The sequence below is a fragment of the Myodes glareolus genome, chromosome 1 (genome assembly GCF_982192425.1).
Source record: "Myodes glareolus chromosome 1, mMyoGla1.1, whole genome shotgun sequence".
Classification (NCBI taxonomy): domain Eukaryota; kingdom Metazoa; phylum Chordata; class Mammalia; order Rodentia; family Cricetidae; genus Myodes; species Myodes glareolus.
Genome location: NC_142026.1, coordinates 88,493,767 through 88,509,413, shown reverse-complemented (window position 1 = coordinate 88,509,413; position 15,647 = coordinate 88,493,767). Strand labels below are relative to the sequence as shown.

Here is a 15,647-nt window from a genome sequence, read left to right as displayed (position 1 = left end):
TTAAAGACCTAATGAGTTCAGTGTAGAGACTTGAGCAGGAGAGCAAATAATGTGAGAATCATCACCTACGTCTCAAGAGCTAGACCACAGTGAGACGCCAATGCCTCCCTCAGGGAGCTCACTAGCTGCTCAAGCAGAAATCTGCCGTCACTGCTGACTCTGGCTTTCGTTCGCCTTGGTCCACGCCACCCTCTTACCGTGCCAAGGTTGCCTCAACCACTTCTCTGACATCTCTCTGCTCCCCATTTTGCTTCTTCCAGCATGGTTTTTCTATTAGCTAAATGCAGGTAGAATGTTACCCTTTTGTTTAAACTCTTCAATGACTCCATAGGACCCTTGAGAATGAAACTCACATTCCTTAATGAAAGTTGAATAATATAGTACCTAAAATTGCCGACATTTGCCTCCGTGTGGTACTCTCCTTCCTCTCTGCTCCAGACCCAATAACTTCCCTTCCTTTGGCTTCCCTTACAAGACCACCTTCTCTTGTGGCTGTCCTTTCTCATATGCTAAATACTGCCTCCAGGCCCCAAACATTTCCCCTGAATTTTCTTACCAAGACCTCTCTGCTGATCCTCCCAGCTCTATCTAAGGTGTTTTTCCCTTCAGAAAGCTTATTTTGACCCACCACTCCATGCCAGGACTCTGACTATTCATAGTTGGATGCCAGGACCAAGTCATTTGGTGTGGCTGTGCTTTGTATAAGTGTACTGGAAGAGATGAAGGTTTCGGCATCCTGCTAAGGACACATGCAGAGAAAATGAATCTCATTTTGATACAGCTCATGATTTGGCCCAAAACATTTTTAGAGGACAGGAAATTTCTATTACTTCTTTCATCAGATGCCAGGATTCTTCCTAAAAGGAACGAAACGTTGAAGTGAAATGTTCAAATAGCAGGCCTTTTAGAATAGCTCCTGGTCTATGCTGAGAACTCTTAGCAAATATGGAAATCACAGCCCTTTCCAGACCTGCTACGATGCTCGTCTCTGCGTTCGGTGTTTATGACATGCTCAGTGTGTCCAACACTGGACATCCTCAGTGTGACATCTGGCCACTCAAGAAATGAAATTCTTAAGTAAACATGAGCTTTCTATTAAATTATTTGGAGCAAAAACATTCCCAGAAGTGAAAGCCACTTAGTGTTGCAATACAATTAGTACATTTGTTGGAACTCATGGTCACTGTAGATTTATTTAGGACAGTGCTTTTTAGTGTTTTTAATAGACAGTAAAGTGACTAATCCATAGTACTCTCTATGCAAGCGAACAGAGCTCTTTGGAACTATTTAGGTCAGTCTTTATAGAGACCATAATGGAATCTTGGGCATTTAATGGCTTGAAGGTTCTCAGTAAACTACTGAATTAGAATGTAAGTTAAATTTATTTTTCTTTTCCTATAAGACAGCATTAAATATTTGGAACTTTCTGGGGAAGGTTTTATTTGGTGCTTCTAATTTAGTTCAGTATATTTGAACTATTTCTTCAATAAATACTTACCAAGCTCTAGATATTAGACAGTATATACTCAATGCAAAGCTTTACTTTGACATTTAATTATTTTAAACCATCTTGGAATCAGCTGGATTCATGCTTTTCCTTTGTGTCTTTGAATAGAAAGGTGAGCACTCACTATTTTTGCAATGCAGAGCCATTTTAATATAATAGCTATGGTATGCCCTGCTAAATAAACTAAACCTATAACTTCAGAAAAATATTTACTCATTTTTAAAGTAGCTTTTACAAATCTCAACCCCACAAATAAGTACATTTATTTCTCCAAGTCACTCATTTACTGCCGGTTTATTTGAGAGAGTAGCAGCTGCTTCGAATTGAGTGACTTAATGGGTTTGTATTGCTTGTTTATGGCTGAGTGGAAATTTGATTGTATCATTTATTTTTGTGGCTCTTTGGTGGAAGAGCGCTTAGACCTCTCTGTCGCCTTTCTTTTATTAACCCTAACCCAAAGTGGCTTGCTTCTCTTAGCTAAAAAAGAGAAGATTTGGGGTGCTTTATAAGAAAATATAACAGCCAGGCGGTGGTGGCGCACGCCTTTAATCCCAGAACTTGGGAGGCAGAGGCAGGCGGATTGCTTTGAGTTCGAGGCCAGCCTGATCTACAAGAGCTAGTTCCAGGACAGGCTCCAAAGCCACAGAGAAAACCCTGTCTCGAAAAACAAAAAGAAAAGAAAGAAAAAAAAAAAGAAAATATAACATCGATCTTGCCAGGAGGAGAAAAATAGAGTAACATTTTTAACCTTTTGACTTTCTAAATAAGAACCATCAGAAGCTGAAAGGGCAACTTAGTCTTCTCTGGCAACTGTAACCTCAGTTGCTAACACCGAAACTTACTTTCATCCTCGTGGTGTCTGTCAATGGTTAGTGATGTAAGCTCCGTTTATTTCCTTCTATGGATGTGTTCCAACCTCTTTCTTTTTTTCTTAACCTGAACATGTAAGCTTTTGAAAACACAAGCATAGAAAACGAGATCTAATTTAGCAGGTTTTTGTGCTTAAGAAATGAACAAAGCTACCAAAGGAAGGAAATGGGATTGGCAGCTTTATGTCCTAAAACTCTGTTTTTCCAAGTTCCTCATTAGATTTCAGAGAGAAGAAGAGTACTCTGTAACACAGGGTACTTGTGAAGGAATATTGGAAATTATAATGCCATGGACTACAGTTAAGACAATTGGGAGACCTGCTGCCAAGGAAAATGGTATTTATAGTTTCTACATCGGTTGCCAAAAATAATTTTTACATTGCATATAGGCCACGATCTCCTGCGTCTACATGCTGCAGCCATTCTGCATCGTTCGGGCATCCGAAAGAAAGGAGAATTTCAGTAGTTTGTGCAAATTAAGGAAAACTGGATTCCTTCTGGTGTTTCCAGGGCTGGGGTAGGGAACACTGCTGACTGCCTGTAGGTAAATGGCCGGCCCATGCCCGGGAAAGCGGATGGCAGGTCGCCTTTCCCGGAGTCCCGGGACACACGCTGCATCTTCCAGCCAGGGATCCACCCAGCGAGTCGGTTCTCACACCGAGACCTAGCTCTTAGCTGGGCGCCTGGCCTTCCAGCTTGTTTTTGCTGGCCGGGTCTGCAAGCTCCTCACCCGGGGCGCCAAGGGGCGGGGCTGCAAGTCCCCGATGGCCGACATTGGCTGGCGCGCCCGCCCCGGCGGTGGAGTGACGGGAGCGAGGCGGGGCCTCGCGGCTTGTTTGTCGGCGCCGCCTGCCCCGCCCCCGCCGTGCGCTGAGTGAAGCGCTGCAGCGATCGCGGCCGCAGCCGTCCCGGCGACATGCGTCTGGCCGCCGCAGCGAACGAGTCGTACACAGCCTCGCTGGCCGTCTCGGAGCTGCTGGGCTGCCACCAGTGCGGCGGGGGCCGCGGCCAAGACGAGGTACCCGGCGGGCGAGGGCTGGGGGCGGGCGGGCCGAGCACCGCCGACGCTAGCTCCCGCAGCTTCGCAAACGCCCCCTCGGGGGCTGCGCGGCCTGGGCGAAGGGACTGGCGTGCTCGGCGGGCCACCCGGTCACTTAAGCGGTGGCCTCGGGACAGAATAACGTCTGCTGGGCTGGTGCGCACAGGTGGGAGCAGCAGAGCTGAAGTCTCGGGTTAGACAGCCTGTGGATTTTCCCCTCTGGCTCCCGGTCAAAACAGATCGTTCAGTCACCCTTCCCTCGCCGACGTGAATTTGGAAACACATTTGAGTCGGTTAAATGATACTGCCTGGAATAAATCGCCACTTAAGCCCTGTGCCGCTCTTCATAGCGTTTGCCCCTATTAAACCATCCCTGCTTTGCCTGATTCGGCCTGCAGGACCATCGGAGGTGTTTTGTGGGTATTTTTGTAAATGGTGCAAATAGGATGATGTTTGGAAATTGCTACTATAACCGTCCCTAAAATTCGAACAGTCAAAGGTTTTGCCACTAAAGGGAGGAGAGAGAAATACTGAAATTGGAATTGAAATCAGAATGCTGGGTTGTCTTAACTCAAGAAATCTAAACATGAATAATCTCCTTGTTATTTTGCACATTAAAATGGTACAGGGCTAAATGTTTACTATTCTGTCAGTCGGCACACTACATATAGTCATGAAAACTGAAATGGCCCTTTGAAGGGTATAGAGCACCAAGTGTTGTTTTCTAGATGTTTACACTCCTGGATGCTTTGCTTGCTCTTCTTTTACAAATACCAGAACAACCTTTCAATTTTTCTAAAGCCCAGCAGTGAACTGCTGTTTAGCATGCGGAAGACTCCGGGTTCTACCCTCGGCATCAATAAATAGGTAACCCGTAAAACATTGCTCTGGGAGCTTTCCTGAAAGCAGGCCACAGTGTGAAAGTGTTGAGTTAGCATTTACAGTTTTTGTGTGCAGACCATCACAGCCGTATCTGCTCTCACTCCGAGTAGGAAGGAACCCCAGTGGTCATGCTTGAATAGCTAGCTCTGTTATTTCTGACAGCGTTTGTGGGTCAGATCTTCAGCTCTGACTCGGACTGTACAAAGATCTGAAGCAGCTTGTGTGTTGATTCTAGCAGTGCCTGTGGGGTTGCGTTCAACAAACTAGGAAGGTTTGCAGAGCTAGGTCCATTTCACTTGACTGCACTTAGCATGGGAGAGAAACTAGGAAGCGGTGCTTCACGGGAAAACTTGTCCCTTCCCCAAAAAACACACTGGCACAGTTCTTTCCAGTAGCAAGCTTCCAAAAGTTCCTCCTCCTCTTTCCCCTCTTCCCCCCCCTCCTTTTCACTGTCCTAACCCAGGACCCTATACATGCTAGGCAAATTCAGTACCACTGAGCCACATCCCCAGCCCAAATGTAAGACTTTGAAGTCAGGAAGTTTTTCATTTTCTAAACCATGGTTCATGGAACACACACACAAAGAGGCACCTAACTTCCTGTGCTTTTAATAGCATAGTGTTAATGACAATTTGAAGAAATACAGTACATTTTGCTGCAGCTCAAGAAATCTAAATGTGAACACTCTTCCGCTCTTCTCGTTTCTATTGGAGTTCTTCGAATGGTGGTAGACAGTCCACATTATGCTGTATAGACAGGGATTTTCCCAGAAGAGGGAGTGTGGGATTAAGGCTTTAACCTTTTATCAAACTTTTTGCTTTCTTTGCCTTGTCGAAATACCATTTCTACTTGTGTAAATTTTCAAGAAAAACAAGAAAGACATAAGCGTTGTGCTAAGTCACATGGTAAAAATCTAGATGGAATTTTTTATGTATCAAGTAGACAGAAATGCTTCAAATAATTTCCTTACTTTTACCTAATTTTTCCAGGAGGTAGATTGAACAAATGCTTTGGTTTTGCTTTCGTAGCCAGTCATTCATTCTTAAAGAGACTGATGTAGGACTGTAGGTAAGCGTTCACCAGCGCAAAGCACGTGACTGGACGGCGCTTTCTCTACCAGGACTGTTCATACAGTGGCACAGCACGGACTGTTTCTGTGGCACTGCCGGTAGCCACTGAGAGTTCATATTCTGAAATCAGCTGTTGCTGTCGTACATGGATAGAGGAAACAGGTCAGATTGTGATGGTGGGGCTGTGGTCATCTCTTTCAAAGATGGTCATTAGCGTTGTCGAGGGGTGGGTATTCTTGTTTCTCATGCTAGCTTTTCCAGCCACACCTTCTCAGATAGCCTGTGAGGTTTATACCCGATGAACATCTGCGGCTGCTTTTCAGCCCAACCATCTGTTCTTGGCAGTTCTGCCCTCTAGGATCTGGACTGTAAGATTTGAGCAGAGTCTAATTGAGTTCTCACAGCTTTAAAAGGAAAAATAATTGGAGTAATCTACCTAGGAAGTTAGAAAAAATGCATTCAGTTTGGCTTAGCATTAAAGACATTGACTTACATTTTCTAGATTTTAGTATCATAAAGTGCATGTTCCTTGTTTGTGGCAATAGCACTTAAAACAGTCCTTGGTTTGCAACACTCTATGAACTATAATTGCTGCTCTTGATTTTATTAACATTATTAGCTCAAGATTGTTTTTTGTCTGTTTCTGTCAGTTAAGGGATGAACAGAAAACTAAAAAGCAGTTTGATTGGCAGAGATTCCCGATGTGTGTGGAGTGCACGCGCACATGCCGTCAAGAGCTTTGCAGCCTCTTCTATCATATGACACAAGGCAGTTGTGCGGGACGGCACTGTTTTTGCTGTATCCTCCTCCTCCTCAGCCCTCTTTTGCATACTAGACCCGTCACTCAAGAGTTTAAATGCCCTCATGGGATTCCAGCCTTACTAAACTGAAGTCCTTGTTTTGGCCAAACCTTTGTAACTGCTCTGTACTTTTCTCTCAGGAGATGATGCATAGAGAATCTTGGTCAGGCCGGGGATCAAATGTAGGGCCTTGCATGCACATTGGGATCAAGCCCTTTCCCACGGAGCCGCCATCCCAGTGTGTGCTCTGCTGTAGTGATTTTCAAAGAGGAGGAGTCTTTGTATGAGTTTCAGTGAGAGCAGGTCCTGGAGGATGGTGTACGGAAACTCACCAGTTCACTTTTCTCAGAGGTTAATTTGTGCGCCCTGGGAGGCTGGATGAAGCCGGTCCACTTCTTGTCTGTACCTGGTCTGAGACTAATTGGGATACAATCTCAGAGCTCATCAGTAACACCCTGGATGATTAGCCTCTTGTTTTCTGATGGGCATAACATTAAGTAGAAACGTTGATGTCATGTCCTTGTATCTCTGTTACATACCTAGTCTGTTAGCTAAGAGAGAGTCTTCCAACTTTTAAGCCTAGCCTCCTATGAGAAGAGTGAATGTATTTGATCCTAGAATAGAAGTAACCATGTTTCTCCTTGTGTCAGTCTTGCTCCCCCTTCTCTGTGAAGGAAGAGTTGATTGGTAAGTGTATCTCCCTCCCTGCTCTCCCACCTTTGACCCTTCCATCTCCTTTCTCTCTCAGTTCTCTTTCGGCTTTATGAGCTGCAGGCTCTAGGGCTCTCTGGGATCATCTGATAGTTCACCGCTGAGCTGAATGAAGTTCTTTTAGCTGGAACTAGACCTGTATCCACAGTGAAGGGACTGTCAGAGACCCCTTTACAGTTCTGTCTTAACTTCTTCTTCTTCTTCTCTCTGCAGCTCTGTAGATATTTATCAAGGAGTTGATGTAATCTTAATACTAACATTACTGTGCAGTGGGCATCTCATCCCAAGGAATCCTTGCCCCCCCCCTTTCTGAGTGATTATTTCCTTTTGTCTTCCTTTTTCTTAATATATTTTAAAATAGTTTAACCCTGGCAGAAAACATTCTTAGCAGAATCAAGGACATTTCCTTGGTCATTGGAAAAGAAAAAAGTGGTATCGACATGAGCACCAGAAGTGACTGAGAGTGGAGTTCATTTTATCAGCGCAAGAATTAGTTAGGACTATTGGGAAAGACTTGCTATATCTATAAGTGTGGCTGGGTGTGATCGATCGATAATTAACCAGGGCCAACTCAATACAAAAAGATTTAACTTTTAATAAAAGGGGAAAACTTAAATGACCAGAGATCCCACGAATACCAGACGAGCAGGGAACAAAAAAAGAGGAAGTGGCAAGGCACTTCGATCTTTTATTTGTTTTGTATGGCCTCAGGGGGACATACCTTAAGCAGAATGTGATTGGCTGAGATTCCCCATCATATAAGAAAATTTGCTTTTTTTTTTTAAAGGTGGGGTCTTATATAGCCTTGGTCTGACTGACCCAAAACTCACTATGTTAACCAGGCTAGCCTCAAACTCATGGAGAGCAGGGATTAAAAGCATGTGTCACCATGCCCTGAAAATTCTATTTTATGAAGCATTCATGGATACCTTATAAAATTATTACTTTAATTTATAATTAATTTTTATAATTTAATTATAAAATTATTACTTTATAATAATTTGGTATATGATTTCTGTATGTAGTATAGAAACAAGACCAGGATGATATAATTAAACCTGTTTGTTTTGAAGGTCATATGGGTATCAATTTGGTGTCATCTAAAGAAATACTACCCACATGTTTCAAGCAGTAACACACACACATATACACACACACGCACAACACACATGTTCTGCTTCATTCTTCTGCAGGACCTCAGCTCTGTTGCTCTGTTAAACCTTTCAGTTTTCCTTTTGATTAGCACTTAGGTTATTGATTGGAAGCAGTATTGCAATGATTTCCCCTTACATGTGAATATGCAAATGTGAGTAGGTCTGTAGGTTCCACTTAAGATAGAATTATTGACACAAAGAGCGTGTGTCTTTTTAGTTTTCATCTACCTTGCAGACTGCCCTACTTTAGAACTTGCATCTTTTTTGTTTGTTTGTTTGTTTTTAAATCAGGGTCTCCTTATAGACCTGGCTGTCCTTGTCTATCACTAAATAGCAGAGGCTGGCCTAGAACTCAGAGAGATTCACCTGCCTGTGCCTCCCAAGTGCTGGGAGTGAAGACATGCCACCATGCCTCAGATTTTTCCATCTTAAAATTTCTTTCTTTCTTTTCTCTTCTTTTCTTTCTTTTTTTTTTTTTTGAAGAATTAAAAGTGGTTTCTCTGTAGTTAATGTGGTAGGGTTTGGGGAAGAGACTTGAGCATGGTTTCAGTCATTCTTATTTCTTTTTCTTTGAATTGTCTATGACTCTTTGCGAATATCTTTTAAGTTTTCTGTTCATTTTAGACTTTGTGTCCTCCCTTCATGGAAGTCTGATTTGTTACCAGATTTATCCGTCTTTAATTTTGACTTCTGGGTTTTATAGCGTTATTGGGTCTTTTTCACTACACAAGCATTTGTTAGAACTATTTTTTTTTTTGGTTAGTTCTTTCATATTTAACTCTGATTTATTGTGGATTAAAATATGATTAGGGCTCTAACTTCCTTTTTTTCTGAGTGACTACCAGTTATTCCAAGATCATTTGTCAAATAATCTATTTGGAATAGCATCCTTTGCTACCCTGAAGTCCTATGTACTATATAGTGTGTATCTGAGTTACAAAATAAGTAATAAAAACTTGAAACTCTAAATACATATTGTCTAGATAACTTGTAAGATGAAGGAAAAGGGAAAGAATAAATGTTGGCCTCAACTTTGTACTTTTTCCCGGTGAATTTTGTTTAACATATATCCAGTTTGGTCAGGTTAGAAGTTATGCTACTGGGATCATTATTTTATATAAACAGCTACATTTGTTTCAAGAAGAACAAATTCTCTTCTGGAACTTATACATTGTTAAAACTGAGACATATATATGACCAGACAAGTGAGGTGTCATTTCAAATGAGTATAATGTTACATAGTATCTTCAGTGTGAGTGTGAACTAGCCACAGTAAGAAGCTATCAATGTCCAGGAAAATTGGATGTAATGTGTATAATATAGTTGATACATCATGGATTCAGTTGGCAAGTAGTCTATTTTGGATTTTCCTGATAAAGATCCTCTTATCCTGTGTACTGTTTTAGGAAGGGGGGAGGTACCAGAACTTGCTATGTAACTTGTAGAAAGGAGCAGCGGGCTGCATTCCCACCCAGCTCGCACACAGCTAGCTTTACACCCGAAATAACAACACACAAATTGTATTCTTTTAAACACTGCCTGGACCATTAGTTTCAGCCTCTTATTGGCTAATTTTCAAATCTTGCTTTAACCCATATTTAGTAATCTATGTAGCACCACGAGGTAGTGGCTTACCAGGAAAGATCCTAACCTGCGTCTGTCTCGGAGAGGAGAGTCATGGCGACTGCCTCACTGCCTTCTTCCTCCCAGCATTCTGTTCTGTTTACTCCTCCTACCTAATTTTCTGTCCTATCAAAGGGCCAAGGCAGTTTCTTTATTAACCAATGAAAGTAACACATAGACAGATGACCCTCCTCCATCAGTAACTGAGGATAATTTTGAACTTCTGATCCTCCTGCCTTCTCTGCCCAAGTGCTAGAATTACAGGTTTACATGAGACAAGCACTACTGACTAAGCTACATTCCTAGCCTTGCCTGAACTTTTAAAATCCATTATATTCAAAAGTTTTTCATTTGCTCATCCCAAATTTCTTGAATTCTCTCTGTTCCCTCCCAGTTCTTCTTAAAAGCAAAACAGTTGGGTTGGAGAGATGGTCTGTGGGTAAAAGCATTCATCCCACAAGTGTGAGGACCTAAGTTCAAATTCTGGGAAAGCATGTAAAAGCTGGATGCACAGTGAGTGCAAACGTCTGTAATACCAGCATACACACAGAAAGGCAGAAAGGAGAAGCAGAAATCCCCCCAGAAGCCCAGGGGCCAGCTAGCCTGGCACATACAGTGGAAAATCACCAGAGACCCTGTCTCAAACAAGGGGGAAAGCGAGGACCAACACCCAAGGCTGTCCTCTGCCCTCCACATGTGCTACATATATGCGCTTGCCCATGTTCACACATGCAGGCATTCATACATATACAGAGTGCATACACACACAACAGGAATAGCCAGTATCTGATTTATGGAATGAAATTATAGAAGTAGTAGGGATAGTAGAAATGGTTTTTTTTGTTTCTTTTTATGTGGGTGTATACACATATGTGTGTGTTAATGCACCAATGAGCCTATCCATCTGCTATGTGGGTTCAAAAATGGAACTCAGGTTTTATGCTTGGTCCCAGTCTCCATTTTCTTCTAAATGAAAAACAGTATTTGTGTGTAATATAATTTTATATATAAAAATTAATCATCTGTTGTGTTTACTGTATAGAGTGATACTGGATTGACTGTCTCGAGTTTTATTATGGTTGTTTTGATATTGTATCTAAGAACATTGTCCTAGGGGAGGAGGTCCTAACCATGGGCTTTCTGTCCCTGTTAATATACTGCTCTGTCAGTGTAAGAGAAAGAATTCTAGATTTTGTCAAAAGGCAGAAATAAACAAGGTAAACAAAGTTAGTTTTCCTAAAGTAGATTCACTCAACCCTGGAGAAAGGAGAGCTCAACCGTAGTCCTTTCTCTTTTGTGAATTTAGCTACCTAGTTCTTACTTGTCATAGCTTCTCTGTTTACTTCCAGGTGTAGTATCAATCTAGTGACAATTGTGTTTCTTCCTGTTTAAGATGTCTATATGAAGGTTGTTTTGCTTTTATTTCCGGACAAGGTGTACAGGGAGAGATGCTTTTGTTTAGTTTTGGATGTACAAACACACTGGGCTTGTTTTGTATCACTGACAGCCCACAGGGTTGACTGCTGTGTGCTGAACTTTCTGTTCTAGACTCTCTGCCAAGTGTTTTATGCAAAACTCTGGTCTTAGTGGAACAGGTTTTATTGTTTTTAGTCAAGAGTCATATTATAAGGTGTTAACTGTGGGATGCAAATAGCTGGTGTTATATATAACCATGAGAAAAATGTCTATAGCAAGCCTGTCTGTTTTGAATTGGCTGTTTTTCCTTCTTGCTCCTTTAGCCTGAGTTTGTGTTGTTCACTGCTGGAGGCCTGAGATGGTGTAATTTTCTTTTCTAGGAACTTGGAATCAGAATTCCTCGGCCAGTAGGACATGGACCAAGCAGGTTCATCCCAGAGAAGGAGGTATGCTGTTTTGAAAGTACACAGTGAACTGCCTGCTTTTAAGGAAACATTTTCATGACCCACATCTTGGCATCCTAATGCTTGCTGGTCAACAACATGTTTTACACAGTTATTCAGAGTTAGTCATGCTTTGGCACTGAGTTTATGAGATTAGAAAGCTGTTCTAGTCATATTGACTTCTAGTATTTCATGATGCATTTAAGCACCCGTATTTAATCAAGTAAAACCGAGACTTGTTTTTGACTCGTCCTCCGCCGGCTTATATTTAGACCTTGCTTAAGAATGCTTGGAAGCAGAGGTGCTCAGTCTTGTCCATCTCAACAGGTTGGTACTAATTAATGCTAGACTGAACCTTTAATTCTGTGTAAGTAGAAGCATCTGTGCTTTGTTGTCATAAGAACTATTTGCTAAATTGTGGTTCTCTTTTCATTAAATGAAAATAGTGTTGTAAAAAATGTTTTAGTGTCTGCTTGCAAGCTCTGGGCATTTAGCAATGTAAAACTGCTTCCGGATCTGGATTCTGGTCAAGTCTGCAAGCAGCCTATCTAGATACCCTTAAATTGAAGTTCAGTCCAAGCTTTGTTGTTTATCCCTCATCATATAATGGGGCTATTCTTCTGTTTTGCTACAAGTTTAAATTTGTTATCCCTCTTAAGTAAAATTTAATCTACTTCTGAGTGGAACAATGCAGCCCATTCATATTTTCTTTAACACCAGTTTCTAGTTTATGTAACCACAGTTTTCTCTCATTTACACAGATTCTACAAGTAGGGAGCGAAGACGCACAGATGCATGCTTTATTTGCAGATTCTTTTGCTGCTTTGGGTCGTTTGGATAACATTACGTTAGTGATGGTTTTCCACCCACAATATTTAGAAAGTTTCTTAAAAACTCAACACTATCTACTGCAAATGGATGGACCATTACCCCTCCATTATCGGCACTACATTGGAATAATGGTTTGTAAACATATAATGAAAAATTATTTCTGCCTGTTTTTCTTAATTTCTTTGAGAGTTAATGCTTTTGATACAAGGATAAATACTTATATTCTGACTTGTAATCATATTCTTACCAGATAGCTTCTATTTTTTCTGGTTTTAAATAAGTATGCTTTCAAGTATAACAAAATATACTACATGTAGTTTTATACAGTACTAAGAACTATTGCTTTAAAATTTCTTTGTGTGCGTGTGTGTGTGCATGTGTGTGTGTGTGTGTGCGCGTGTGTGTGTGTGTGCATGTGTGTATGTGTGTGTGTGTGTGTGTGTGTGTGTGTGTGTAAGACAACTTGAAGGAGTCAGTTCTCTTCTTCCACCATGTGATTCAACTCAGGTTGTCAGGCTTAGTGGCAGGTGCCTTTACCTACAGAGATATCTTATTGGTCCAGAACCATTCTTTCTTAGAAATTAAAGTACAACATAACATAAGACATAAGTGATGCCTCCACCCCTCCCTCCCATTCTCCCTTCCCCACTCTCCTTAGCAAAATTCTTGTATGGCCTAGACTGGCCTCACACTTGCCATGTAGTTGAGAATGCCCATGAGTTCCTGAGCCTCCCAAATGCTAGGATCATAGTGTAGTTATGGTTTATGTTGACATAACTGGTGGTTAAGCGTGTTCAGTTTGTGTATAATAAAGTTATTTTATGATTGACAGTTTAACTGAAGTGAAGAAACCCCTCACACACTCCTTTGTCTGAGAGTCTGAAAGCTGGCACAGAGGCAACATTTTTAATGCCAATTTTTCTAGCAGTATTTTGTTACTGAAATATTACTGCGCTGTTTTCTAAGTGGAGGTTCCTTTGTCCTGCCCCATTCCACAGCTGCTCTTGAATAATCACTCACGGTCTTAATATTAATCACAAACAGTTTGGCCTAATAGCTCAGGCTTATTACTAACTAGCTCTTACTTTTAAATGAACCCATTTCTATTCATCTATGTTTTGCCATGTGTCTCATGGCTTTACCTGTGCTCTAATACATCATCTTCCTCCAGTGACTGACTGGCATCTCCCTTGACTCTGCACCTCCTCATCTGAGTTCTCAGTTTGAATGTTCCGTCTAATCTTATCCTGCCTGGCTATTAGTCAAACAGCTTTTTTTTTTAACCAGTGAGAGGAATACATGTTCACAGTGTACAGAAAGATTATCCCACAGCATTTCCTCCTTTCTGTCTAATCAAAAAGGAAGGTAGTAACTTTATCAATACAGACAATAAAATTTAATACAGACTTTAAAATTACATACAATAAAATGGTTATCTAGTAAGAATTGCAGTTATAATACCTCGTCTATTTGTATTTGACAAACTTACAGAAAATATTTATTCTATTATCAATCTTACCTTGGTGAGTCTAAAGTTTTATATCTAATTTATCTTTTTATCATAACTAAGAAAGACTATAATTATAACTATGTAGTCTTCAACACCATCAAAGATCTGAGAAAGAAGTAATATTATCTGAGTAAGCAGGAAGTGCAAACAGGTGACTTCCAAAAATATAAGAAATGACAGTAACAGCTGACTGCCTGGATAGTCACCCAAAGTTTCTATGCAACATTGAGGCATCCAACTTTGGCTTATAGGTCTAGAGTATCTCACAGGCCCTTTTCAGGAGCAGGAAAATTTGAAGTACTGTCCTACCCTGTCTCGGCAAAGTTTGGCAGCTACTTTTCTTTGTGTCCTGCTTGTCCAGATTGAACAGCATACTTACTGTTAACAGTCAAGGCAAGGACAGTTTCTTGCCCAATAGGCTAGTTTTGCAAAGAAAACCCAAAGTCCATATGGAGTGTCTTAAGTGCCCATCTTCCTCTTGGGAGTAGATCAGTACTGCCAGAAAGAGACCTGTCTCAGTCAAAAGAATTCTAAGTTATTAAAACGTGTTAAATGTCATATTCTGTAAGTCTTTGAAGTGTTTAAAGATCACATATTTCTCTGAAATAGATCTATATATATCTAACATGACCTTAAGTTTGACTTTTATAGATGACTAACTTTATTTTTGTAAATCTGTATTTCTTAGTTATACATTACATTTTTAATTGAGCTATATAAACACAATACCTTAAACAAGAGTGGAAATATACATACATTAGAACAAAATTAACCTTAAATTTATATCAAGAAGCTAAAATTCATACCAGTGTAAAATATTTTGAGGCTAACAGTTGATTTTTGGATTAAATTCAATTATCTATCCTTTTATTCTATTTCTATATCATATCCCCATTTCTTCTTTTAGAAGGAGATTGACTATGACCAATGACAATTTATAACCAACCTCACTTACATGAAAACAAACATTTATAAGCAATATTTTGGGAACTCGAGTATAGTTCTGTAGACTACTTCCTGCTAATTGTTGAGTGTGGTGATCTCTGAGGAACCCTGAGAAAATTTAGAATTATGGTCAAGTCCTGATGGCGTCATTCTATGCGGTTTGTCCATCTCAGCCATTAGCCTTGAAGCTGTTGTGGTTGTTGGATCACCTGGACCATCGTTTCCATCAGACACCTTTCAGGGGTCTTCCCCAATCATACAATATTAACCTGGAAGAAATCCACAGTGTCTCATCTTCTGTGGAAACAAAAGTAGACCCTCTTTTCCAAAGCAACACATCCTTAGACCCAAATTTCAAAGTGAAGGTACCTTTAAAATATCTCTCAGAAGTTAGCTCATTAACAGTCAAAATATCCAAAGAAAACATAATAATATACATAATCCAGACTCTCTGTGTATTTTCTACCTTTAAATGGCTCATTATAATTTTTTATCACTCTATTCCTTTTATATTCTTTAAATTATTCTTTTAATCTATGATTGTCTCTATCCTTTTTCTTCTCTCTCCCAAGCCTACATAGATTTTTTTTTTAAAAAAAAAAAACACATTGTGATTTATTTAGAGGTTTCTTTTTGTCTGAATCTGTCTTTACTGTGTATCTATAGTTCTTTTCTGACCACTAAAGTCATTGAACAGCTACATGGGCATGGCTAGGACCAAAGAGATGGCTTTGGTAGCTGGCTCCACCCTGCTTGAGTTCCCAGAGTGGTAGAGGTACCAGTGAGAGTCACACCTACCATCCCAGCTGTGAGAAACTGTGGGGTCCATGCTGCCTCCAAGTGGTGT

General features: G+C 40.7%; 1 protein-coding gene across 4 annotated transcripts in view; it reads left to right on the top strand.

Annotated features, from left to right (window-relative positions):
* Sesn1 (sestrin 1) overlaps nt 1-15,647 on the top strand; it is a 97,503-nt gene that overhangs the window by 65,664 nt on the left and 16,192 nt on the right. The window contains exons 1-3 of one of the 4 annotated variants that reach the window (XM_085690742.2): nt 3,250-3,394; nt 11,452-11,517; nt 12,276-12,476. In XM_085690742.2, the coding sequence (XP_085546868.1) occupies nt 3,293-3,394; nt 11,452-11,517; nt 12,276-12,476 (369 nt within the window). In that variant the 5' untranslated portion in view covers nt 3,250-3,292. Of the gene's footprint in view, nt 1-3,249; nt 3,395-11,451; nt 11,518-12,275; nt 12,477-15,647 lie in introns of those variants that run through there. The other 3 variants (XM_048425279.3, XM_085690757.2, XM_085690749.2) reach the window with 3 other exon arrangements.